Below are 25,958 nucleotides of genomic sequence, written 5' to 3' on the forward strand. Positions count from 1 at the left end.
CGAGGCAGAGAAGAACAGTGAGGGTCGGGGTCCTGGCGCTGCCTCCCATGATCCCCAGCAGTGCAGACAGCTTATAATGTCCTCAGCATGTGCTGGACAGACAGATGCACAGGGTGTGGTACAACCCAGGCCCTGTGTTCCTGGTCATGAGTCCTAGAGGGGTGGCTTCACAGGAAGGGGAAGAACCCCCCCCAGGGCCACTGTCTGCTCTCCCTGAAGGGTGACCTGAGGGCAGTGGGTCTTGGGACCTATGAGACCAGACTGAGTCTGGTCTCCCCAGACCCCACTCTCTCTGCTTTCTCCCCAGCAAGCCCAAGTCTAGAGAGCAACACTGGTTCCAGGACTCAAGGTTGAGGGAGGTAGGGCAGAGCCTGGGAATCAGCCCAATTTCAGTTCCACTTCCGCCCTGTCTCACACAGAGGCTGTATGACCTGGGCTGAGACACTTCCCTTTCCTGAGCTTCTGTCAGTGCAAGTTTTTGTCCTTCCTCCCACCATGCTGACAATCAGCCCCTGTTTAGTGAGCAGTTTCCACATCCGGTCATGGTGCCAGGCACTGGGGACTCAATGGTGAGGGGACAGTCTTATTCCTTCCCTGGATGCATGGGGCTGTGACAGTGACAGCAGACAATACAAACCTTTGAGAAAGGGAAATCAGCCCATAGTTTTTGTAAACCATAGAGGAGGAGAGAAACCAAGGACAGAGAGGCTCAGAGCCAGGTCACATCTCGCAAGCTTAGTCACAGGTGATGGGGACCCTCCGGGATGGAGAGTCCAGCACAAGATGGGGTGAGTGCAAGTGTGCTGAGTGGTGTCATCCTTGCCCAAGGTGCTGAACTCTCCTGAAACTGCATTCTCAGGGAGTGGGGAACCGCTTCCACACAGGCTCTTACTGCTCCACATGTGTTTCTGGATTTTACCTTCAGGAGCAGGAAAATCGCCAGCAAGGTAATGTGTGAACAGATTGCTGTTGTGAGGAGGTCGCCACTAGGGAGGCCGTGTTCTGCGGGAGGAGGGTGTGGTACCCAGCAGCGATGACACCCTCATCTTCGTTGGCTGCCTGATGAGCTGACTGGCATTCTAAGTGGTGTTTGTGGTTTCTTGTGAGCCGCTCACAGAATCCCAGGAACACAAATACACTTACAGTTGGTAGGAAGAGTCAGCGATGGTTCTTTTTTTGTTCATGGCCTAGGAGGTTTGGAAGGAGTCTGCTCTGTTGATATTGTCTCCACCGTCACATCCCAGGAAGAAATGCATGTAGTTACGAGTGTGTGTGTGTGTGTGTGTGTGTGTGTGTGTGTGTGTGTAGAAGGGAGGTGGTGAACTGGGATGAGTTTGCTTCTGGGGAGGAGAGGGTCTTGCTGGGGCTGGAGAGGGTAGCTCAGTCTGGTTTTCAGCCCCTGGAGGGTCAGGTGTAGAGACTGGGTGTCTCTGGAGTAAGGTAGAGACAGGTGGGTGGGTTTTGTGCAGGGAAGGGGCAGTTTTGAGTAGGTATGGAGCCATGAGAGTAAGATAGTTCCTCAGGGAGTCAGGGCCTGGAGGAGAAACAAGAGAGGAAGGCTGATATGGTGGCTCCAACAGGACATCTCCAGTCTTCCACTGATCCTGATTGTGGTGTGGATGGGTTCACGGAAGGAGGGCTCAGGGAAAGACCTTGTGGAGACATCATCATGAGTTTATTTCACTAGAGGAGCCATTGGGGCTCTCTAGGATTAGTGACCCCAGAGAAGGTTGGGAAACATGTTTATAGACTCAACTGACTCACAGAGGGAACCACCACTTGGCTCTGGACTTGGGTCTGTGTTTGTTTTCTTCACACACTATCTCTCTATCACGTTTTGTTTCTGGGACAGCACTACCTTCTCTCCAGCAAAACCTGAGTCATTCCTGCCTCCACATGGCCTCTTGTCTCCCAGGCATTAGCTCTTCTAGAATCTGTCTCCATGCCTTGGGCAAACCACTAGCTGGACACTGTTACTGCTTGTTAATCCATCGTCAGCTTGTGGACATTTGATTGACACCACCTTTTGTCCCTTGTGAGTACTTGTATGAACTCACTTGCATAATGTCTCCTCAATTATGTGGATACAATTCTCCTTCATGTCTGTTCTTCTTTTTTAAGGATTTTATTTCTTTATTTGACAGAGAGAGAAATCACAAGTAGGCAGAGAGGCAGGCAGAGAGAGAGGGGGAAGCAGGCTCCCTGCTGAGCAGAGAGCCCGATTCGGGGCTTGATCCCAAAACCTGAGATCTTGTCCTGAGCTGAAGGCAGAGGCTTTACCCACTGAGCTACCCAGGTGCCCCTCATGTCTGCTTTTAATTGTGGTAATAAGAGAGCTTAACACGAGTTCAAGCCTCTTTACAGATTTGTCAGGACCCTATTGTTCACTCTAGGCATGGAGTTGTATGGTGATCCCCAGAACTGTCTATCTTACAGAACTACAACTTAGGCCCAGAAGTGGAATTTGTTGGTGACACAGTGTTTCTGGGCTCAAGTTTTTAAAGATCTAGAATCTCTCAATTTCATGGGCCTGTGTTCTCCTGGCTCTCCCATGACTGAGAGTACACCCTTACTATTTCATCCCCTCTGGAGTCCTGGACCCTCAGTCTTGTGAGTTCACAGAAACTGGGCCAAGAGAAATAGAAGTAATCATTCCACATAAAATGCAAGGAAACCTGGGTGCACTTTAGGGCTATCAGAGTGGCATTAATGGGTTCTGGGTTGACTTGTACTGTTTTGTGACATCAGTTCTGAACATTCCTCGCCATTGGGCTCCTCACGGTGGGACCCTGAAGTTGCCTATGAAGGGAGGAGTTATACCAGAGATAATGGCCAAGGCCACGAGCCAGCATTTGGCACATGGATTTCTCAGAGGCAGCACAGAGGCCATCTGGTGGAAGTGAAGGATGCTCAGAGGGTGTGGGGGCATCTCCTGGATTTATCTCTTTCAGGCTGCATCTTTTGATGCCAATTTGTGATTCATTCAAACAGCCTCCATTATTTGGACTGAAAGATGGAGACCCCTTCATGTACCTCAAGGTGTATGGTGATTGCAAGGGAGGAAAATGGGATAATGTGTTCACTGAAATTGGAACCAGAGCATGGCAGTGTATAGGAATGTAGACTGAAGTCTGCCATGCAGGTGTCAGCTGGTTGGGGGAAGATGAGAGCCAGTGAAGACAACTCACAAGTGGTTGGAAAGGGGCGTCCATAATTCAAAGGCAGAAGAGGGCATGCATTGTCCTTGTACTGGGAACCATGATTCCTCTTCCTCCTCACAATGACCTGCAGACAGTTCATAAGGCACACACCCCACATTCTCTTTCAGAACATTCTGGGCACACAAGATGTACTTCTCAGGCTCTGCTATTCTGATTATGGCATTGTACTCTCTTGTGTTTGCCTCCTGGCCGCATCTTGGGCTCTTCTCTCACTGTACCAAGCCTGAAAGAGGAGAATCCCAAGGATCACTAGGATCACAGCAGCCATACCCATGCAGATGAGAGCCTCCACTGTGTAATCTGGGGGTGTGGGAGGCTAGGAATTAAGGTAGAGAGGTCACAGAGGTCAGAGCAGATGAAAATCACCCAGGATCCTGGATGTCCACCCAGGGCACCTGCTTCCCCTTGACAGCATTTAACCATCCATGCCATCCCCATACCATCCACTACTCCCCAGTGTTGGTGTCTGCCTTGTTTTGTGATGGGCTGATGGTATCAGTCACTTCTGAGAACCATAAAAATATGGGGGGAAATAAGGTGCTGATGGGACTCATACTTGTCCTCTGGGCTCTGTGGTCTTCTACCTGCCCCACTTCTTGTGATAAATCTAATGCAGAGTCCCTAATGGACACTTTCTCTGCTGTTGAAGGATTGCCTCTGTTCTCATTGGATTCTGTCTGTCTCCTCATGTTTTATGAATTGAGGTTTTGCTTCTGAATCCCATTGGAGTAGAGTCTTCCTGTGTCCCCTAGCTCAAAAATTCAGTATGTTAAATCCTCTCTCAATGTAGAAATACTTGAGCTATTCAATTTCTGTGTTCATTCGGAGCATGTAAGCTACCTCTTGTGGATAGGAGAACTTGATCTTTTCACCATTTCAGGACCCAGTGTTCGTGGATGAGAGGTTGCCCATGAATATATTGAAGGTGTATATTCATATTTATGTAATATGAATTAATATATATGAATATAGATATGAATACATTGAGAGAGAGAGAGAGAGAATTCAGTGCATACCATATAAGTGTGTTAGTTATTTGAACTATCCTAGGTAGGATATCACCATCACCAACACCATCATCATCACCATCACCATCATCTCTATCATCATCATCATCACCACCACTATCACCACCACCATCACTACTACCATCCTCATCACCATGATGGTCCTCATAACCACCCCCATCCTCATCATCACTACCATCATCATCATCATCACTGTCCTCCTCCTCATCTCTCTCTGTCTCTATCTGTCAGTCACAAAGAACTCCAGAAACTGACAAAAGATTTCAAGTAAGAACATCAGTCATTTGATTTTTATCTTCAAAGACATCCCCTCTCAGCTCAAACCCTTAAGGAACAGAGAAAATCAGTGTTGTATAAAACTGGTGAACACAAAATGAGATATTCCTGCAAACTTATTTTAATCTGTTTTCACATAAAAAACAAAAAGAAAAAGTATAGATGAGTTCTAATTATTAATCTCTCCACGAAAATTTCAAATAAGCTTAAGAATAGACATCGTTTGGTCAGTTAATATCCAAATGTTTAATACCAAGAAGTCTTTTAAATGTATCTCACTAAGGCTATAAAATTTGAAGAATAAGTCAGGAAATGTACAAGCCCTGGAAATGTTCTATTCCTAATTTGTATTAAGAAAAGCATAATTTGATACAAGGAAGCAGAGGACTAGGGAAGCCTGAATGCTCTAGCAGGTACCTCTGAGTTGGATTCCCACCGTAGGATGACTTTCAGAAAAATATCCTAAGCCAACAAGGGATAATAATCCTAGCATAGTTGGTGGTGAAAATAATGGTGATTGATTTTATGAAGTGAATGGAAAAACATGAATGAGCACTGGATCACCATCTCACATGGAATGTATTTGTAAAGAGACAGACAGAATTATGTCATACCCAGAGGGGATAATAATCAGGCATTTGAATTCAAGGTTTACAAAGAGAGCCAAAATCAATAACACAGAAGTAGATTAAAAGAAAAAAAAAAGTGGTTGAAGATGGCGGGGAAGTAGGAGGAGGCGCTGTTTCAACCTGTACCCTAAAGTAAGCTGATTACCCACCAAAGTACTCCAATCACCCATGAAATCAGCCTGAGAGAATTATACATGTCTGGATTTCTATGGGGGCAGAAGATGCCACTGGGCAGGTAAAGCAGAGTGGGAATGTCAGACTGATACCAGAAGATAAAGAAAAGAGGGAGGGAGCCACCAGATGCAACCCACTGGAAAGTAATACCCCAGTATGAGAGTGCCCTGTGTCTGGGGACCAGCATTAACTTGGAGTCTGGTTGAAAGCACTCAGAAAGAGAAAAGGATCAGGGGGATCCTTTTCAGGGGAATTGGGGCAGTTAGGGAGAGGGGCTTAAGTCCCCAGACCCAGGACAGCCACCCCTGACGCTGAGCCAGAGAGAGTGCAGTGGAGAAACCAGGTCTTGGTCCCTGAGCCGCCAGTGCACCTGAGAGCGCATGGGGTCCAGCTCCCGTGAGGGGCTGGGAGCCTCGCCAGCCAGCCGGCAGAAGCACAGACTTTTTGCAGTCCCCACATATGCGCCATGCCATGCTATCAGAGCCTGAGTCCCCACACCCTCCCGTGAGAGAGGTGCACGCAGGCCCAGCCCCACACTCTTGGACTGGAAAGACCAGGCACTCCCAGCCTGGGCCAGCAGGAAAATCTCTGTGTACAATTGCTGCTTGGAACCTCTCTGGCAGTCTGGAGCAGCCCAGACAGCTGCTGCTGTTGTGGTTTTGGGTACAAGCAGGAGTTCCTGCATCCCCTGGGACCGAGACTAGGAATGTGCTCTGCCAGCAGCCAAAGGGGAACTTAAATGCTTTGTAGCACCTAGAGAGGAATAGACTGAGGCTTCTCTCTGAGAGGGAGGTCAGGGAGCAGTTTGCTTTCCTCTAAACCTCCAAAAACCATTAAAAACTGTCAAAGCGAGAGAAAAAAAAAAACACAACCCCCCCCCCCCAAAACCTGAACAAACAAACATAAAAACCTCCGAGAATGAAAGCCTGAAAAACCAGTTTCCTCAGAGCCCACCCCCTTGAGGGGGGCGGGAGGACTTAACTCAGGGAACATTGCCTGAAAACCCATGTGGCAGGCCCCTCCCCCAGAAAACCAACCAGGAAAAAAAAAAAAAAGAAAAAAAAAGACGACAAGAAAACAACTACCACTACTTCATAGATACAAGTTTTATTTTTAATTTGTTCTCACTATTCTGGTTCATTTTTTTTATATAGATAATTTTTTTAAACCAATTTACAATCACAGTGAGATATTCAGTATGTCAAATTCCATAATAACTTTTTAACCTGAACTTTTTGATACATATACCCGTGTTTTTCTTTTGCTTTTCTATTTTTTAAGTTTTTTTAAAGTTTAGTTTAGTTTAGTTTATTCTTTTTTAATTTTTATTTTTTAATATTCATATAGAGTTAAACTACAAGGTAATCCCCTTTCCCCATCAATGCTACCCCCATAGATAAACCAATTTTTAATCCCCCTTTATCTTAGGAAAGTTGAGTCCTTTAACAAAGATATCAGGATACATCCAGGAAGAATCAAAATAACCTTCCTCGCCCACACTGAGAATTTATAACCACTCTCCCATCTTTTACTTCTGCCAGTGTTTCTGTGTATTTGTGTTTGTCCTGGTAGTATATAAATCTTATACTTGGGGTTCTTTCTGGCGAGGTTCTTTTTTTTTTTTTTTTGCATATATCTATCTATCTATCTATCTATATAATATTATATATTTTCTTTCTCTTGTCATCTACTTTGATCAGTCTTTTTGTTTGTCTGTTTTTGTTTGTATACATTATAAATCTTACCTTGGGGCCCATTTGGGCTGAGCCTTCTCTTTTATCTCCCCCCCCTTTTTTCTTTTTCTTTTCTTTTTTCTCTCTTTCTTTTTTCTTTGATTTGAGTGGGGACTCCTTACTGCTCAGAAGTGTTCCAGGGTGCACCTTGACTGCACCATGGTCGATAAATCCAGCTACATCTGTTCAGCCATCTCTCACCAAAATGACTAGGAGGGGGAATGCCCAACAGAAGAAAAATTCAGAGGATGGGCCTTCTGCAACAGAGCTAATGGCTATCGACATAGACAATATGTCAGAAAGGGAATTCAGGCTAACAATTATTCAGGCAATAGCTAGGTTGGAGAAAGCCATGGATGACCAAACGGAATTGATTAGGGCAGTACTGAAAGCCACCAGGGATGATGTTCACAATGCTCTCAATGAGTTCCAGTCTAATCTAAATTCTCTAAAATCTAGGGTAACTGAGACAGAAGATAGAATTAGTGATCTGGAGGACAAACAGATAGAGAGAACGGTTCAGGAGGAAGCCTGGAACAAACAGCTTGGAAGCCACGAAAACAGAATCAGGGAAATAAATGATGCCATGAAAGGTTCCAACGTCAGAATTATTGGAATCCCTGAAGGGGAGGAGAGAGAAAGAAGTCTAGAAGATATAGTGGAGCAAGTTCTCCATGAAAACTTTCCCAATATCGCTAATGGAACCAACGTTCATGTACTAGAGGCAGAACGGTCTCCCCTTAAGATTATAGATTCTCGAAATTCCTCGAGACACCTGATAGCAAGAATGAAGAATTATCATTGTAGGCAGGCCCTCTTGAAGGCAGCTAGGACAAAGAAGCTCCTTACCTACAGAGGAAAGCCCATCAGAATAACAGACCTGTCCACAGAAACCTGGCAAGCCAGAAAGTTCTGACAAGATATATTCAGGGCACTAAATGAGAAGAACATGCAGCCAAGAATACTTTATCCAGCAAGACTGACATTCAAAATGGATGGAGAGATAAGGAGTATCCAAGACTGGCAAGGCTTAAAAGAGTATGTGACCACCAAGCCAACACTGCAGGAAATATTAAGGGGGGTTCTATAAAAGAGAAAAAATCCTAAGAATAGCATTGAACAGAAATATAGAGACAATGTACAGAAAGAAAGACTTCAAAGGTAACACGATGTCAATAAAAATGTATCTATCAATAATCACTCTCAATGTGAATGGCCAGAATGTGCCCATAAAATGACACAGGGTTGCAGATTGGATAAAACAACAGGACTCATCCATATGTTGTCTGCAAGAGACCCATTTTGAACCTAAGGATACACCCAGACTGAAAGTGAAGGGATGGAGAAGTATCTTTCATGCCACTGGGCCTCAAAAGAAGGCTGGGCTAGCGATTCTCATATCAGATAAATTAGATTTTAAACTAAAGACTGTAGTCAGAGATACAGAAGGACACTACATCATTCTTAAAGGGACTATCCACCAAGATGATCTAACAATGTAAATATCTATGTAAATATCTATGCCCCCAATATGGGAGCAGCCAATTACATAAGAAAACTATTAATCAAGATAAAGAGTCATATTGATATGAATACATTAATAGTAGGGGATCTTAACACACCTTTCTCAGTAATAGACAGATCACCCAAGCAGAAAATCAATAAAGAAACAAGATCATTGAATGACACATTGGACCAGATGGACCTCATAGATATATACCGAACATTCCACCCTAAAACAACAGAATACTCATTCTTCTCAAGTGCACATGGAACCTTCTCCAGAATAGACCATATACTGGGTCACAAACCAGGACTCAACCAATACCAAAAGACTGAGATTATTCCCTGCATATTCTCAGATCACAATGCTTTGAAATTGGAGCTCAATCACAAGGAAAAGTTCTGAAGGAACTCAAACACCTGGAAGCTAAAGACCACCTTGCTTAAGAATGCCTGAATCAACCAGGAGATCAAAGAAGAACTGAAACAATTCATGGAAACCAATGAGAATGAAGACACTTTGGTCCAAAACCTATGGGATACAGCAAAGGCAGTCCTAAGGGGGAAATACATAGCCATTCAAGCCTCCCTCAAAAAAATTGAAAAATCCAGAATACACCAGCTGTTTCTACACCTTAAAGAACTGGAGAATCAAAAACAAATCAAACCAACTCCACACATAAGAAGGGAAATCATCAAGATTAGAGCAGAGATCAATGAGGTAGAAACCAGAGATACAGTAGAATGAATCAATGAAACCAGAAGCTGGTTTTTTGAAAGAATCAATAAACCATTGGCCACACTAATCCAAAAGAAAAGAGAGAAAGCTCAAATTAATAACATTATGAATGAAAAGGGAGAGATCACAACTAACACCAGGGAAATAGAAAGAATCATCAGAAGTTATTATCAACAGTTATATGCCAATAAGCTAAGCAACCTAGATGAAATGGATGCATTCCTGGAAAACTATATACTCCCAAAATTGAACAGGAAGAAATGAAAACCGGAATAGACTGATATCTAATAATGAGATTGAAGCAGTGATCAAAAACCTACCCCAAAGATACAGATGTAGTGAAAAGAAGGGCCATCTGTACCCTAATGTTTATAGCAGCAATGGCCACAGTCGCCAAACTGTGGAAAGAACCAAGCTGCCCTTCAACGGACAAATGGATAAGGAAGATGTGGTCCATATACACTATGGAGTATTATGCCTCCATCAGAAAGGATGAATAACCAACTTTTGTAGCAACATGGATGGGACTGGAAGAGATTATGCTGAGTGAAATAAGTCAAGTAGAGAGAGTCAATTATTGTACGGTTTCACTTATTTGTGGAGCATAACAAATAGCATGGAGGACAAGGGGAGTTAGAGAGAAGGGAGTTGAGGGAAATTGGAAAGGGGAGTTAGAGAGGAGAAGGGAGTTGGGGGAAATTGGAAGGGGAGGTGGACCATGAGAGACCATGAAAGACTATGGACTCTGAAAAACAATCTGAGGGGTTTGAAGGGGCGGGGGGTGGGAGGTCGGGATACCAGGTGGTGGGTATTATAAATGGCATAGATTGCATGGAGCACTGTGTGTGATGCAAAAACAATGAATACTGTTATGCTGAAAATTAAAAAAAATGAGTCAAGTCTCTAAACAAACAAACAAACAAACAAAACCTCCCAAAAAACAAGAGCCCAGGACCTGATGGATTCCCTGGGGAATTCTACCAAATTTTCAAAGAAGAAATAACACCTATTCTCCTGAAGCGGTTTCAAAAAATTGAAGCAGAAGGGAAACTTCCAGACTCTTTCTCTGAAGCCCGCATTACCCTGATCCCCAAACCAGGCAAAGACCCTGCAAAAAGGAGAATTTCAGACCAATACCACTGATGAATATGGATGCTAAGATTCTCAACAAGATCCTAGCAAACAGGATCCAACATCACATTAAAAAGATTATCCACCATGACCAGGTGGGATTCATCCCTGGGTTACAAGGACGGTTCAACATGCGCAAATCAATCAATGTGATAGAACAAATTAATATGAGAAGAGAGAAGAACCACATGGTCCTCTCAATTGATGCAGAAAAAGCATTTGACAAAATCCAGCATCTGTTCCTGATTAAAACGCTTCAAAATATAGGGATAGAAGGAATATTCTTGAACTTCATAAAATCTATTTATGAAAGACCCACAGCAAATATCATCCTCAATGGGAAAAAGCTCACAGCCTTCCCATTGAGATCAGGAACAAGACAAGGATGCCCAGTCACCACTCTTGTTCAACATAGTATTAGAAGTCCTAGCAACAGCAATCAGACAACAAAGAGAAATAAAAGGTATCTAGATTGGCAATGAAGAAGTCAAACATTCTCTCTTCACCGGTGATATGATCCTTTATATGGAAAACCCAAAAGACTCCAACCCCAAACTACTAGAACTCATACAGCAATTCAGTAATGTGGCAGGATACAAAGTCAATGTGCAGAAATCAGTGGCTTTCTTATACACTAACAATGAAAATACAGAAAGGGAAATTAGAGAATCAATTCCATTTACTATACCACCAAGAACCATAAGATACCTGGGAATAAACCTAACCAAAGAGGTAAAGGATATGTACTCGAGGAACTACAGAAATTGAAAGCTTACATGAAAGAAATTGAAGAAGACACAAAAATATGGACCACATGTTCTTTATCCATGCTTCTGTTGAAGGGCATCTTGGCTCTTTCCACAGTTTGGCTATTGTGGATATTGCTGCTATGAACATTGCGGGTGCATATAGTCCTTCTTTTCACTGCATCTGTCTCTTTGGGGTCAATACCCAGTAGTGCCATTGCTGTGTTATAAGGTTGCTCTATTTTTAATTTTTTTGAGGAACCTCTACCCTGTTTCCAAAAGTGGCTGTATGAATTTGCCTTCCCACCAATGGCTTAGGAGGGTTCCCCTTTCTCCACAACTTCTCCAATATTTGTTGTTTTTTGCCTTGTCAATTTTGGCCTTTCTTTTTTTTTAAATTTATTTTTTATTTATTTTCAGCATAACAGTATTCATTATTTTTGCACCACACCCAGTGCTCCATGCAATCTGTGCCCTCTATAATACCCACCACCTGGTACTCCAACCTCCCACCCCCCACCACGTCAGAACCCTCAGATTGTTTTTCAGAGTCCATAGTCTCTCATAGTTTACCTCCCCTTCCAATTTCCCCCAACTCCCTTCTCCTAACTCCCCATGTCCTCCATGCTATTAGTTATGCTCCACAAATAAGTGAAACCATATGATAATTGACTCTCTCTGCTTGACTTATTTCACTCAGCATAATCTCTTCCAGTCCAGTCCATGTTGCAAAAAAAGTTGGGTATTCGTCCTTTCTGATGGAGGCATAATACTCCATAGTGTATATGGACCATATCTTCCTTATCCATTCGTCCGTTGAAGGGCATCTTGGTTCTTTCCACAGTTTGGCGACCGTGGCCATTGCTGCTATAAACATTGGGGTACAGATGGCCCTTCTTTTCACCACATCTGTATCTTTGGGGTAAATACCCAGGAGTGCAATTGCAGGGTCATAGGGAAGCTCTATTTTTAATTTCTTGAGGAATCTCCACACTGTTCTCCAAAGAGGCTGCACCAACTTGCATTCCCACCAACAGTGGAAGAGGGTTCCCCTTTCTCCACATTCCCTCCAACACATGTTGTCTCCTGTCTTGCTAATTTTGGCCATTCTAACTGGTGTAAGGTGATATCTCAATGTGGTTTTAATTTGAATCTCCCTGAGGGCTAGTGATGATGAACATTTTTTCATGTGTCTGATAGCCATTTGTATGTCTTCATGGGAGAAGTGTCTGTTCAAATCTTCAGCCCATTTTTTGATATGATTATCTCTTTTGTGTGTGTTGAGTTTGAGGAGTTCTTTATAGATCCTGGATATCAACTTTTTGTCTGTACTGTCATTTGCAAATATCTTCTCCCATTCCGTGGGTTGCCTCTTTGTTTTCTTGACTGTTTCTTTGCTGTGCAGAAGCTTTTTATCTTAATGAAGTTCTAAAGTTCCTTTTTACTTTTGTTTCCCTTGCTTTTGGAGACCTGTCTTGAAAGTTGTTGTGGTCAATGTCAAAGAGCTTACTGTCTATATTCTCCTCCCGGATTTTGATGGATTCCTGTCTCACATTGAGGTCATTCATCCATTTTGAGTTTATCTTTGTGTATAGTATACGAAAATAGTCGTTTCACTCTTCTGCATGTGGCTGTCCAATTTTCCCAGCACCATTTATTGAAGAGACCATCTTTTTTCCACTGGATATTTTTTTCTGCTTTGTCAAAGATTAGTTGACTGTAGAGCTGAGCTATGGTTTTCAAAAAGAATGAAAACAGGCTATTTCCAGAGCTGCAAATTCTTAGGTATTTTCTGCCTTTACATCAATGAAAGGAACACTGCATGGTGACATCCAATTAGAAAAGCAAATAATCCTTAATGAAGAAAGCATGTTAGATAGTGCGAAGAAGCAGCAAAAAAAAGTTGCTTTGTAAGGTTATATTTCCATCTACTTACACGCATGCATATATATTTAAGAAAGCTGATTTAAACTATTAGCTGAATGCAAATATTTTGAAACTTGTGGGTGACAGAAATAGAGCTTTTGGGGAAAAAAGTAAGAAGCAAGAGCTCAGCTAATGTTTAATCGTGCTCTTTCCTTACTAAAGTGGAGGGTGGACTTAAAAATTATTTGAAACAATTGTGTCTGGGTGGCTCAGTCACTTAAGCCACCAACTCAAGATTTCAGCTCAGGTCATGATCTCAGTGTATTGGGATCCAGCCCTGTTATGGGCTCCATATTCAGTGCAGAGTTGGCTTTGAGATTCTCTCTCTCCTTCTCCCTCTGTACCATACCCCTGAACTCCCTCTCTCTCAAAAATTTTTCAAAGTTATAAATGACAATTCCTAGAAAGACAATGCAGGTACGACTTAAATTTAGAAACGCAATGCATAACTTTCAAAATCATTAGTGTAATTGTAGAAAATAAATAAATCTTATTTTCAGGTATCGATTTAATTTGATTTTTAAAACTTGAAGTCTAATTAACACAGTGTTGTATTAGTGCCAGGTGTACAATAAAATGGCTCAATGGTTCTACCCAGCACTCAGCCTTCATCAGAGTAGGTGAAATCTTCATCCTCTTCATGCATGTGCCCTCTGGCAACCACCAGTCTCCCTATATATGTAAGAGCCTGGGAATTTTGTTTTGTTTCTCTCTTGTTTATCTTTGTTTGTTTGGAAAAAACATTAATCTTCATCAAACAAGAAGTCTGAAAAGTCAGGGGCACCTGGGTGCCTCAGTCGTTAAGTATCTGCCTTTGGCTTAGGTCATGATCCCAGGGTCCAAGTCTTGAGCCCCGCATCAGGCTCTCTGCAGTGCAGAGAGCCTGCTTCTCCCTCTCTGACTCCCTCTGCTTGTGTTCCCTCTCTCGCTCTGTCTCCCTCTGTCAAATAAATAAATAAAATCTTAAAAAAAAAAAAAAAGTCTGGAAAGTCAGGAGGGAGCTAAGGGAATGTAGGGCATCTTCACACGTGGGGAGAAAAGGACATCCTGTACACCGCTGGTGAGAATTTAAACCGGTGGCGCCATGATGGAAAAACAGTATGGTGTTTCATCAAAAAATTAACTCTAGAACTGCTGGATGTTCCATCAGTGTCACTTCGAGTATGTATGAAAAGAAAGGAAACGGGATCTTGAAGAGGTGTCCACACTCCTATCTTCAGTGCAGCTTTATTCACAATGGCCAACAATGGATGAATGGATAAAGAATATGTTGAATATATACATATGAGTATTATTCAGTCATGAGAAAGAAGGAAGTCCTGCTGTTTGCAACAACAAGGATGGACCTTGAGGGCATTATACTGAACGAAATAAATCAGACATAGAAAGATAAATACAGGATGATTTAATTATGTGTGGAATCTACAGAAGTCATCCTCGTAGAAGCAGACACAAGGAATGGTAGAATGGTGATGAGCAGGGGCAGGGTGCGTGAGGGAAGTGGGGAAATGGTGGCCAAAGACTACCAATTTTTAGTTATAAGGTGACTAAGTTCTGGAGATGTCATGCACAGCATTGTAATGATAGTTAATACTACTGTAGTAAGTCTGAGAAAGTTGCTTATAGAACAGATCTTCAGTGTTCTCACCACACACACAAAAAAAGGTAATTATGTGATGTGAGGAGGTGTTAGTTAAAGACATGGTGGCAATCACCTTGCAGTGTCTGTTAATCAGCACCTTACACCTTAAATTTACATGTTTATAAGGTGTGTTTTCACTCCACAGCAGCTCCCTTCCATTTCTGCCAGACCTGGGTCTTCAAGCTGAAGTGAGTGTGTAGTCGGCAGCAAACGGTTGGGTGTTGCTTCTTTTTTATCCATTCAGGTACCCTTACCTGTTTTGATAATCCGTTTATACTGAAAGTGGATATTGTTATGTGAAGACTCACCATTGCCATCTGATTTGTTGTTTTCTAACTTCTTTGTTTTTTTCTGACTCTCGTGAGGGGGTAACAGGGCCAGAGAGAAGAGAGTCACAAGATGTCATATATGAGGAATTTGATGTAGAAATTCTACAGGAAAGGGGAACCACTCCTTCCTCATGTGCTTCCTCCAATTGACCCTCATTGGGGACCAAGATGAGGCCTGAGGAGGTTGAATCATACCTCTGAAGTGGCCTCCACATCTTTTCAGATGACTTTCAGCCCAGGTCAGATTCACGGGGAAGGATGAGGTCTGAAAGTCACATAAACCGATTTTAAATCCTTAATTGCATACCCTCTGGTCCTCAAGTATTTGTTGAGAGACCCACCTCTCACTTGGGACATGGCTCATTCTTTGGTCAGACTCAGGTGAGGGTCAACGGGTAGATGGGGAAGATGTTTTGAGTGGACCTCAATGCCAACATGTGAAGTATTGGCTACGTTCATTCAAGAACGACTTTGGCTGATACTCAAGATCTAGAGAAAATCGAGGCTCCCTCCATCCCACTTGAGGTGGAAGTGACCAGAACCTCAAAGATGGAAGGACACACATATGCACATCGGTGGGTATTCTCAGCATTTGGCTCCTCCTCACGTGGGAGAGACCGCTGTAATCATGACTTGCTAACTCTGCATTCAGTGTATTCCCACAGGCGGCTTCAAGGTGGCCACAGAGCGAGTATTTTCACCAAAGAAATCAATAAAGGCCTTAAATCAGGACTTTTGCAAAAATGGCATTTTCTTAAACCAGTTGACCCACAGCTTGTGGTTCTCACTTCACACACCAAGTGATGATCATTCAAGTGATGATACCACTGGAGAAACAGTATCGTTTATCATGTGATTAAGAGGGAATGTCTTGTGGGTCTAGATTCTTCTTTTACAGAATGATTTTCAATGTATTTTTTCCAAACTGGACTTGCTGTGCATCCATCCGTTCAGTATTTAAAACAGAATCTGTGTTCTGAGCTGAAGAGTACACATACCAGGGAATCGAGGAAAAAGCATTCCATGAAGCTGGACCAGAGAAAAAGGGTGGAGCCAGAGCTACTGGGGGGATTAACCTCAAGTCATAGGGTTGAGGAAAGAAGGAAGCTAGTCCAGAAAGTGTCAAGGAAAAGCCACACTGGAAAGTGATGGGGAGAGAAATCACCACAATTTAATTGCCAAAGATGCACCATAGCCCCGACCCAGACATTTCCCTGCACCTGAACCATGTTAACACCCAGAATATTCTCAGTAGAATGTTTCCCCAACTTATGTGCAGATATTCTTCCAGAAAGTCTTGGTATCATCCATTCCGTTTTCAAAGCTCTACCTCACTGTCCATCTTCTCGCTTTCTTGTGTATGTCCCAGCTGCATATTGGGGTCTACTCTGACGGTGCCGAGCTTGAAAGAGCAGCACCCCGAGAACCATCAGGATCAAGGCAGAGATCCCCAACCGGATGAGATTCTCCACTGTGTAATCTTGGCTGTTTGACCCTAGAGACCGTGGACAAAGAGATTGTGGTGGTCAGAACGTGTTGACATGACCCTGGCATCCTACACGTCTACCTTCCTGCATTTATTGACAGAATGTGTCCCTGTGAGCCCCTCATATAACTCAGAATTCCTCCTTATTCATCCATTCTGAAGGCTTGTTTTATGGTTCTCTGACGGCACCAGCTACACCTGAGAGGCAAAAAACAGAGCCTGTGGTTGGGGAGACCTAGAAATACTTAAGTAATCTCGTTTCTCTTCTCCAGGGAGTGCCTGAAACTTGCTAATACCATCTCAGTCCCTTAAGTGAGCATCTCTAGTGTCTCACCTTGCATTTAATTAGGAGGCAATAATAAATATGGGAAGCTTCATTTTTATCCTGAGGGCCAGGAATATGGAGGAGTGAAAAGCGGGGTCCACCTTTTCATTCCCATACATCCGCCAACTCCTTCTGGTCCCTGAGTTGGGATTATATATTTCTACATCACTTTCCATCTTTATCTATACATGTGTCCTTTTTTGAAAATAACATGTGATCTGACAAACACTGGCTGTTATTCACAACAAATAAATCATTGAACATTACACCAAACACTAATAATGTTCTTATATGTTGGCTAACAGATCTTAATAAAAATAAACGTTGGATCATATAGCACACATCAGGCATTTTTCTATGAGCAGGGATTTCCATAATTCACATCACTGCTAATCATTCACTCAATGTGTTGTCTAGATATGAAGGCAGATGAGAAAAAGAAAAAGAAAAACAAAAACAATCTACATAATCAAAGATAAAAGAAGATGGACACTGAGATGGGCACATGGACGAACATGCAGAGATCTGTCTTGGAATATCAAGGAATACCAGGTAACTCTAGGATTGGGGAGGGAATGCTAGACTTGGATTCTTATGGAAGATATTTTGGAGTTTGGCCTGATCTGGCTGACATCTTGGGCAGTCTATCTCTCCTTCCTTTCACTATCATGCCAAGAGTTACTGATGGAGAAAGGGCATGTTTAGAGTACAGAAGTCCCAAGAAAGAGGAATTCCTGAAACATCTTCCAGAGAACTCACTGGTACCAATTTTCCAATCTGGTTTAGCCTTTTGAAATCGAGGATAGATTCAACCTTTGGTAACTGGGAGAACTGTCTCAGATATGAATGGAATTTTGTCAGTGCCTCAGTCAAGAGTGGCTGATCCAACTCAGCTCGAGATATGAATTCCAGGGTCTCCCCAGACTCCTGACCTGAAGATGAGAGTCACCCTTTACTATGTTCTCTACCTAGGGTGGACCTTGTTCCACAGGTGCCGTGATAGTCTGACTTTCTACACATCAGCACCAAAGACAGAGACAGCCAGCTCTTCCCTGCACCTGACCTGGGCTACTTAGACTTTTCCACTCCCACTACCACCCAGTGCGCCCCCATGATCTCAATATTTCTGGAGACACAGGGCTACTCTCTTCAAATTCCCCCAACCCCATCTCCAGGTCTGGCGGGAACAACCCCTCTATAGATATTTGAATTGCGGAGGATCAACTTAGTTCAACCTAGGACTGGAGAGGCGTGCATCCTCTAGGCTAAGAGGACTCTGTTCCTAGCAGACATGAAGATTGTCTGTGGGGTGAGGGTGTGTAGACACCAAATCTTGCTTGGAAGAAGGGGCTGCTGTGGGGCTGTGCTGGGTCTTCTGTTCCACTCAGCCCTACTGCCCATAGTCACAGCTTGTCTTTTTATACTCTTTTGTCTCCTCCCTGCACTCACCTAGTCCTGTCTCTGTCCTTCTGGTCAGGGTAAGACATGGAGAGGGCATGGCCCTGTCCGTCTTTTCATTCCCCACAGAGAGGGATAACCCAGTGGCTGAGCTCCTTGTTGTTCACTCCTTCCCCTCCCAGCCCAGAGCTCTCCAGATGCAGGATTGTGACTCAAGCATCAGAGCCCTCAGTGGACAGGGGTGTGGGCTCCTCACCTGAGACTAGGAGATCCAGGGGGTCACTGGGCTGTGACAACAGGTAGGGGTTGTTGCTATGTGAGCCGTAGCACCGGTAGGTGCCCTCAAAGTCTGAGGTCACGGGACTCAGTGTAAAGTTGACCTGATGAGGTATTGCTGTGTCCTGCAGACGAAGGACCTGGGAAGGAGCGAGGGACCCCTCCTTGGAGAGGTGGAAGGTATCAAACCACAACTCCGAGCAACACTGCAGGGTCACATTCTCTCCCCAGGACACTGAGGCCCCTGGCTGGGTCGAGAGGGATGGTTTCTCATATATTCCTGGGGGAGAGGAAGGTCATGAAATGTAAAGAGCCACCCCCACACACATGCCTTTGACCCTAGGCTGGGGGGCCACCATCCTCTCTCCAGGGACTCTGTGTGGGACCCCCTCTCAGTACCTCCCATCTCCTTGAGTGGGTCCTTTATATCCATGGCCGTCACTGTCCCTTTCTCAGTCCCTGTCTCTAGACCACATCCCACCTCAGCCTGTGCTCCTGGCCCTCTCCCTGGACCCCATCACCCAGGGGCATCTGTGGTCCCAGACCCTGAGCAGACAGTTAGGACTTGGGTCTGGGGGGCTCCTCACCAGTGATCAGGATGCACAGAGGGGCACTGGGTGCCAACCAGGTGGATAAGAGCTTGTGCTCACAGTAGCATCGATTCTGGCCCCTGTGAATGTGGCTAAGAGGGCCTAGAGGGAAGTTGGGGCTGGGTTTGCCCTTCTAGACACTGGGGAGCTCTGAGCTCCTCATCCTTGGTCAGAGCGAATCTGTCAGAGCTGGTCTCTGAGAGACACTGGAGGGTCAGGCTGTCTCTAGACAGGGAGCCCGGCTGGGCCGAGAGGGAGGGTTCCTTGTAGACACCGGGACAGCAGGGGACCGTGGTACTGGGGACGCACTCCCCATATTGGCCCAGGGCCTGCAGTGAGGCTCTCATGGGCCCCTCCCACATTCTTTCACTGGTCATTCTGGCCCCGGAATGACAGTGTCACTCACCCCTCCTTCAACCCCAGGGTTCCACTGGGCATATGGCTTAGGTCAGTCATCTGGGTCCAGGAGGTAGGTGGGGTGAGGCAGGGGCCCCCTCACCTGTGACCTGAAGGTGCAGAGGGTCACTAGGCTGTGACCACAAATACGGGTATGACTCAGGAGAAACGTAGCATCTGTAGGTCCCCGCATGGGAGGTGTTCATGGGGCCCACTTGGAGGAACCCCTGCCCCCTCTCACGATGGAACGTCCACTCCAGGTGTTGGGGCACATTAGCTCCCTGCTCCTTCAGCAGATGGAATGACCCCCGTGGCCACAACGAGCTACAGGAGAGTGACACGTTCCCTCCCAAGGCCACCACAGGGCCTGGGTTTGCTGAGAGGGAGGGTGCCTCATGCTGTCCTGAGGGAGAAGGAGGGAGCTGGTTACAGGGACCATCACCCCACGGATCTCATGCATCCCACGTACTGTGGGCTGTGAACAAGGGGTCCCCCTGAAGCCACAGACCATTCCCTTCTGCCTGGAGAAGGGGCCCAGGGGGAGGGGGCCAGCTCCTGCCCTTACCTGTCATCACCAGGGTTAGGTCATCACTCAGCTGTGACCGGCTCTCCCCGCTCTGATATGCACACCGGTATCGCCCTACATTGTGTGAGCTCATGGATTTAATGGAGAAACTGGCCTTGTTGCTGGAATCCCATGAGGTCTCCAAGGTCTCCAAGGACTCAGAGACTTTCTCTTTATATAGATAGTAGCCGTCAGCCTGCAGAGACACCTGGCACCAGATTGTCACACGACTCCCCTTGGTGACTATGTGGCTGGGATCAGCCCAGATGGAGGGTTTGGGGAGGGTCCCTGGAAAGGAATCAGAAGGGGGGGTTGCAAGGGGTCCCTTCTCCTCTCAGTTTCCCACCTGTCACCCCAAGACCCCTCCCACATGAGTCACTATTAGCTCTGACCCTCTGTGACCCCGGCTGCTTAGGGGGTGGTTGGTGGAGACAGGAGATCTGGGGGAACACTCACCCATCTGTGCCTCATCCCACAGGCCCCAGCATAGCCCTGGAAGAGAGTTCCTGTGAGTGCCTCCCACACCCACATGTAGCTGCTCCAGTTCTGGTCTGGGCCCCTGGGTGCTGGGGTCACATCTGGGGCTGAGCATGTGCCTCCCCCAGATGTTCTGCTCCTACTGATCCTCTCCAGTCCTGAGGTCTCCCAGGGACCAATACCTGGGGGCAGGAAGGGGGGCAACCCCTTCCCTCTTCTTTTCTAGAAAGCTCACCGAGGCAGAGAAGAGCATTGAGGGTTGGGGTCCTGGTGCTGCCTCCCATGGTCCCCAGCGGTGCAGACAGCTTATAATGTCCTCAGTGTGTGCTGGACAGACAGATGCATGGGGTGTGGTACAACCCATGCCCTGTGTTCCTCATCATGGGTCCTAGAGGGGTGGCCTCACAGGAAGGGGAAGAGCCCCTGCCAGGGCCTCTCTCTGCTTTCCCTGAAGGGTGACCCGAGAGCAGCAGGTCCTGGGACCTTTTAGACCTGACCAAGTCTCCCCAGACCCCATTCTCTCTGTTTCCTCCCCAACAAGCCCAAGTCTAGAGAGAGACACTGGTTCCAGGACTCAAACTGGGGGAGGTAGGGCAGAGCTAAGGAATCAGCCCCATTTCAGTTCCATTTCTGCCCTGTCTCACACAGAAGCTGTGTGACGTGGGCTGAGACACTTCCCTTTTCTGGGTTTCTGTCAAGGCAAATTTTCATCCTTCCTCCCACCACGCTGGCAATTAGCCCCTGTTCAGTGAGCAGTGGCCACATCCAGTCATGGTGCCAGGCACTGGGGACTCATTGGTGAGAGGACAGTCTCGTTCCTTCCCTGGATGCATGGGGCTGTGACAGTGACAGCAGACAATACAAACCCTTGAGAAAGCGAAATCAGGCGATAGTTTTGGTAAACCATAGAGGAAGAGAGAAACCGAGGACAGAGAGGCTCAGAGCCAGGTGACATCTCACAAGCTTAGTCACAGTTGGTGGGGACCCTCTGGGATAGAGAGTCCAACACAAGACAGGGTGAGCGCAAGTGTGCTGAGTGGTGTCATCCTTGCCCAAGGTGCTGAACTCTCCTGGTACTGTGTCCTCAGGGAGTGGGGAACCGCTCCCACACCCACATGTGTTCCTGGATTTTACCTTCAGGAGCAGGAACATTGTCAGTAAGGTAACATGTGAACAGATTGCTGTTGTGAGGATAACACCGCTAGGGAGGCCGTGTTCTGTGGAGGAGGGTATGGTACCCAGCAGCGATGACACCCTCATCTTCGTTGGCTGGCTGCCTGATGAGCTGAATGGCATTCTAAGTGGTGTTTGTGGTTTCTTGTGAGCTTCTTACAGAATCCCAGGAACACAAATACATTCACAGTTGGTAGGAAGAGTCAGCGATGGTTCTTTTTTTGTTTTCATGGCCTAGGAGGTTTGGAAGGAGTCTGCTCTGTTGAGATTATCTCCCCTGTCACATTCCCAGAAGACACACATGTGGTTATGACTCTGTGTGTGTATGTGTGTGTGTGTGTGTGTGTGTGTGTGTGTGTGTGTGTGTATGTGTCTGTGTGCGTGTGTATAGAGGGGAGGTGGTAAACTGGGATGAGCTTGCTTGTGGGGAGGAGCTGGAGAGGGTAGCTCAGCCTGGTTGTCAGCCCGTGGAGGGTAAGATGTAGAGACTGGGTGTCACTGGAGTAAGGTAGAGACAGATGGGCAGGTTTTGTGCAGGGGAGAGGCAGTGATGAGGAGGTACGGAGCTATGAGAGTAAGACAGTTCCTCAGGGAGTCAGGACCTGGAGGAGAAGCAAGAAAGGAAGGCTGATGTGGTGGCTCTAACAGGACATCTCCAGTCTTCCACTGATCCTGATTGTGGTGTGGACAGGTAATGGAAGGAGGGCTCAGGGAAAGAACTGTGTGGAGATGTCATCCTGTTTATTTGACTGGAAGGTGTTGGGGCTATCCAGTATGGATGACCCCAGAGAAGGCTGGGAAACATGTTTCTAGACTAAACTGACTCACCGAGGGAACCACCACTTGGCTCTGGACTTGGGGTTATGTTTGTTTTCTTCACACACTGTCTCTCTATTACGTTCTGTTTCTGGGACAGCACTACCTTCTCTCCAGCAAAACCCAAGTCATTCCTGCCTCCGCATGTCCTCTTGTCCCCCAGGCATTAGCTCTTCTAGAATCTGTCTCCATGCTTTGTGCAAACCACTAGCTGGACACAGTTAATGCTTGTTAATCCGTTGTCAGCTGGTGGACATTTGATTGCCACCACTTTTTGTCCCTTGTGAGTCCTTGGATGAACTCACTTGCATAGTGTCTCCTCAGTTACATGGATGCAATTCTCCTTCATGTCTGCTTTTCATTGTGGTAATAAGAGAGCTTAACAAGAGATCTACCCTCTTTACAGATTTGTCAGGACCCTCTTGTTCGTTTTAGGCGTGGGGTTGTATGGGATCTCCAGAACTGTCTATCTTGCGAACCTTCAGGAGCAGGAACATTGTCAGTAAGGTAACATGTGAACAGATTGCTGTTGTGAGGAGAACACCGCTAGGGAGGCCGTGTTCTGTGGAGGAGGGTATGGTACCCAGCAGCGATGACACCCTCATCTTCGTTGGCTGGCTGCCTGATGAGCTGAATGGCATTCTAAGTGGTGTTTGTGGTTTCTTGTGAGCTTCTTGGTGGAATTTCTTGGAGACACATGCTTCTGGGTTCAAGTTTTTAAGGATCTGGAATCTCTCAGTTTCATGGGCCTGTGTGCTCCTGGCCCTCCCATGACCGGTAGCACACTGTAACTATTAACCTCCCATCTGGAGTCCTCAACACTCAGTCTTGTGAGTTCGCTGAAACTGGGCCTAGAGAAATAGAAGTAATCATTTCATATAAAATGTAAGGAAACCTGGGTAAACTTTAGTGCTCTCAGAGTGGCATTAATGGGTTCTATGTTGATTTGTATTGGTTTGTCACATCAGTTCTGCACGTTCCTCACCATCAGGGACCTCACGGTGGAACCCTGAAGTTGCGTATGAAGGGAGGAGTTTCAGCAGAGATACTGGCCAACACCAGGATCCAGCATTTTGTACACGGGTTTCTCAGAGGCAGCACAGACAGGCCATCTGGTGGAAGTTGAGGGATGCTCAGAGGGTGTGGGGGCATCTCCTGGATTATCCCTTTCAGGCTGCAACTTTTGATGCTAATTTGTGATTCATTCAAACAGCCTCCATTATTTGAACTGAAAGAAGGAGACCCTCGTGTTCCTCAAGGTTTATGGTGATTGCAAGGGAGGAAAATGGGAAAATATGTTCACTGAAATTGGAACCAGAGGATGGCAGTGTATGGCAATGTGGACTGAAGTCTGCCATGCAGGTGTCAGCTGGTTGGGGGAAGATGAGAGCCAGTGAAGACAACTCACAAGTGGTTGGAAAGGGGAGTCCATAATTCAAAGGCAGAAGAGGGCATGCATTGTCCCTGCACTGGGAGCCATGATTCCTCTCCCTCCTCACAATGACCTGCAGACAGTTCACAAGGCACATACCCCACATGCTCTTCCAGAACCTTCTGGGCACACAAGATGTACTTCCCAAGGCTCCGCTATTCTGATTGTGGCATTGTTCTCTCTTGTTTTTGCCTCCTGGCCGCATCTTGGGCTCTTCTCTCATTGTACCAAGTCTGAAAGAGGAGAATCCTGAGGACCACTAGGATCACAGCAGCCATGTCCATGAGGATGAGATTCTCCACTGTGTAATCTGGGAGTTGGGTGGGCAGGAATTAAGGTAGAGAGGTCACAGAGGTCAGAGCAGATGAAAATCACCCAGGATCCTGAATGTCCACCCAGGGCACCTGCTTCCCCTTGACAGGGCTTAACCATCCATGCCATCCCCATACTATCCACTACTGGTGTCTTCTTTGCTTTGTGATGGGCAGATGGTATCAGTCACTTCTGAGAACCATAAAAGTATGGGGGAAAATGAGGTGCTGATGGGACTCAAACTTGTCCTCTGGGCTCTGTGGTCTTGTATCTGCCCCATTTCTTGTGATATAACTAATACAGAGTCCCTAATGGACACTTTCTCTGCTACTGAAGGATCACCTCTGTTCTCATTGGATTCTTTCTATCTCCTCAAGTTTTATGAATTGAGGCTTTGCTTCTGGGTCCCATTGGCATAGAGTCTTCCTATATCCCCTAGCTCAGAAATTCAGTATGTAAAATTGTCTCTCAATATAGAAATACTTGAGCTATTTAATTTCTGTGTTCATTCTGATCATGTAAGCTACCTCTTTTGGATAGGGGAACTTGCTTTTTTCAATAATTCAGGACCCAGTGTTCAAGAATGAGAGCTTGGCCATAAATATAATGAAGAGGCATATTCATATTTATGTACATATGAATTAATATATATAGATATGAATATATTGAGAGAGAGAGAGAGAATTCAATGCATACCATATAAGTGTGTTAGTTATTTGAAGTATCTAGGTAGGATATCACCATCACCACCATCATCTCCATCATCACCATCACCATCCTCATCATCACTACCATCATCAGCATCATCGCTGTCCTCCTCCTCTTCATCTCTCTCTATCTCTGTCAGTCACAGAGAGCTCTGGAAACTACCAAAAGATTTCAAGGAAGAACAGCAATCTTTGATTTTTCTCTTTAAAGGCATCCCCTCTCACCCCAAACCCTTAAGGAACAGAGAAAATCAGTGTTGTTATAAAACTGGTGAATATTAGATAATTAGAAAATTAGATAATCCTGCAAGCCTATTTTAACCTGTTTTCACATAAAAAAAAACAAAAAAAGTATAGATGAATTCTAATTATTAATCTCCCAATGAAAATTTCAAATAAGCTTATACAATTCAGAACATATGAATGAAGAATAAACATCATTCGGTTGGTTAATATCCAAATGTGTAATACCAAGAAGGCTTTTAAATGTATCTCACTAGGGCGCCTGGGTGGCTCAGTGGGTTAAGCCGCTGCCTTCGGCTCAGGTCATGATCTCAGGGTCCTGGGATCAAGTCCCGCATCGGGCTCTCTGCTCAGCAGGGAGCCTGCTTCCCTCTCTTTCTCTCTGCCTGCCTCTCTCCATCTACTTGTGATTTCTCTCTGTCAAATAAATAAATAAAAATCTTAAAAAAAAATAAATGTATCTCACTAGTGCTATAAAATTTGAATAAGTCAGGAAATGGACAAGCCCTGGAAATGTTCTATTCCTAATTTGTATTAAGAAAAGCATAATTCTTTTTCCTAATAAATCTTGAATGTAACAGAGAAATGACATGAAAAAGACAGGTCAGTATTGCTATATACATAAAAATACAGATTTTTAGCATGTGTGTTTGATGTACAATAATTAAATCATTTTGGCTATTAA

At 45.2% G+C, this 25,958-nt stretch overlaps 2 protein-coding genes across 14 annotated transcripts in view; one reads left to right on the top strand and one right to left on the bottom strand.

The window, feature by feature from the left end:
• Positions 1-25,958, top strand: part of LOC116579282 (leukocyte immunoglobulin-like receptor subfamily A member 6) — a 355,647-nt gene that overhangs the window by 53,553 nt on the left and 276,136 nt on the right. The gene's annotated exons all lie outside the window — the stretch shown is intronic.
• Positions 16,229-21,216, bottom strand: LOC116579294 (leukocyte immunoglobulin-like receptor subfamily A member 2). Of its 2 annotated transcripts, XM_032324495.1 has the most exons (6): positions 20,826-21,216; positions 20,570-20,605; positions 20,114-20,401; positions 19,652-19,951; positions 18,543-18,842; positions 16,229-16,572 (listed from the first exon to the last, which is right to left on the bottom strand). In XM_032324495.1, the coding sequence occupies exons 1-6, from the start codon at positions 20,872-20,874 to the stop codon at positions 16,409-16,411; spliced, it is 1,137 nt and encodes a 378-aa protein (XP_032180386.1). In that variant the 5' UTR covers positions 20,875-21,216; the 3' UTR covers positions 16,229-16,408. The 2 variants fall into 2 exon arrangements, with proteins under 2 accessions (XP_032180386.1, XP_032180387.1); XM_032324496.1 differs by lacking the exon at positions 20,570-20,605.

The sequence above is a fragment of the Mustela erminea genome, chromosome 19 (genome assembly GCF_009829155.1).
Source record: "Mustela erminea isolate mMusErm1 chromosome 19, mMusErm1.Pri, whole genome shotgun sequence".
NCBI classification, from domain to species: Eukaryota; Metazoa; Chordata; class Mammalia; order Carnivora; family Mustelidae; genus Mustela; species Mustela erminea.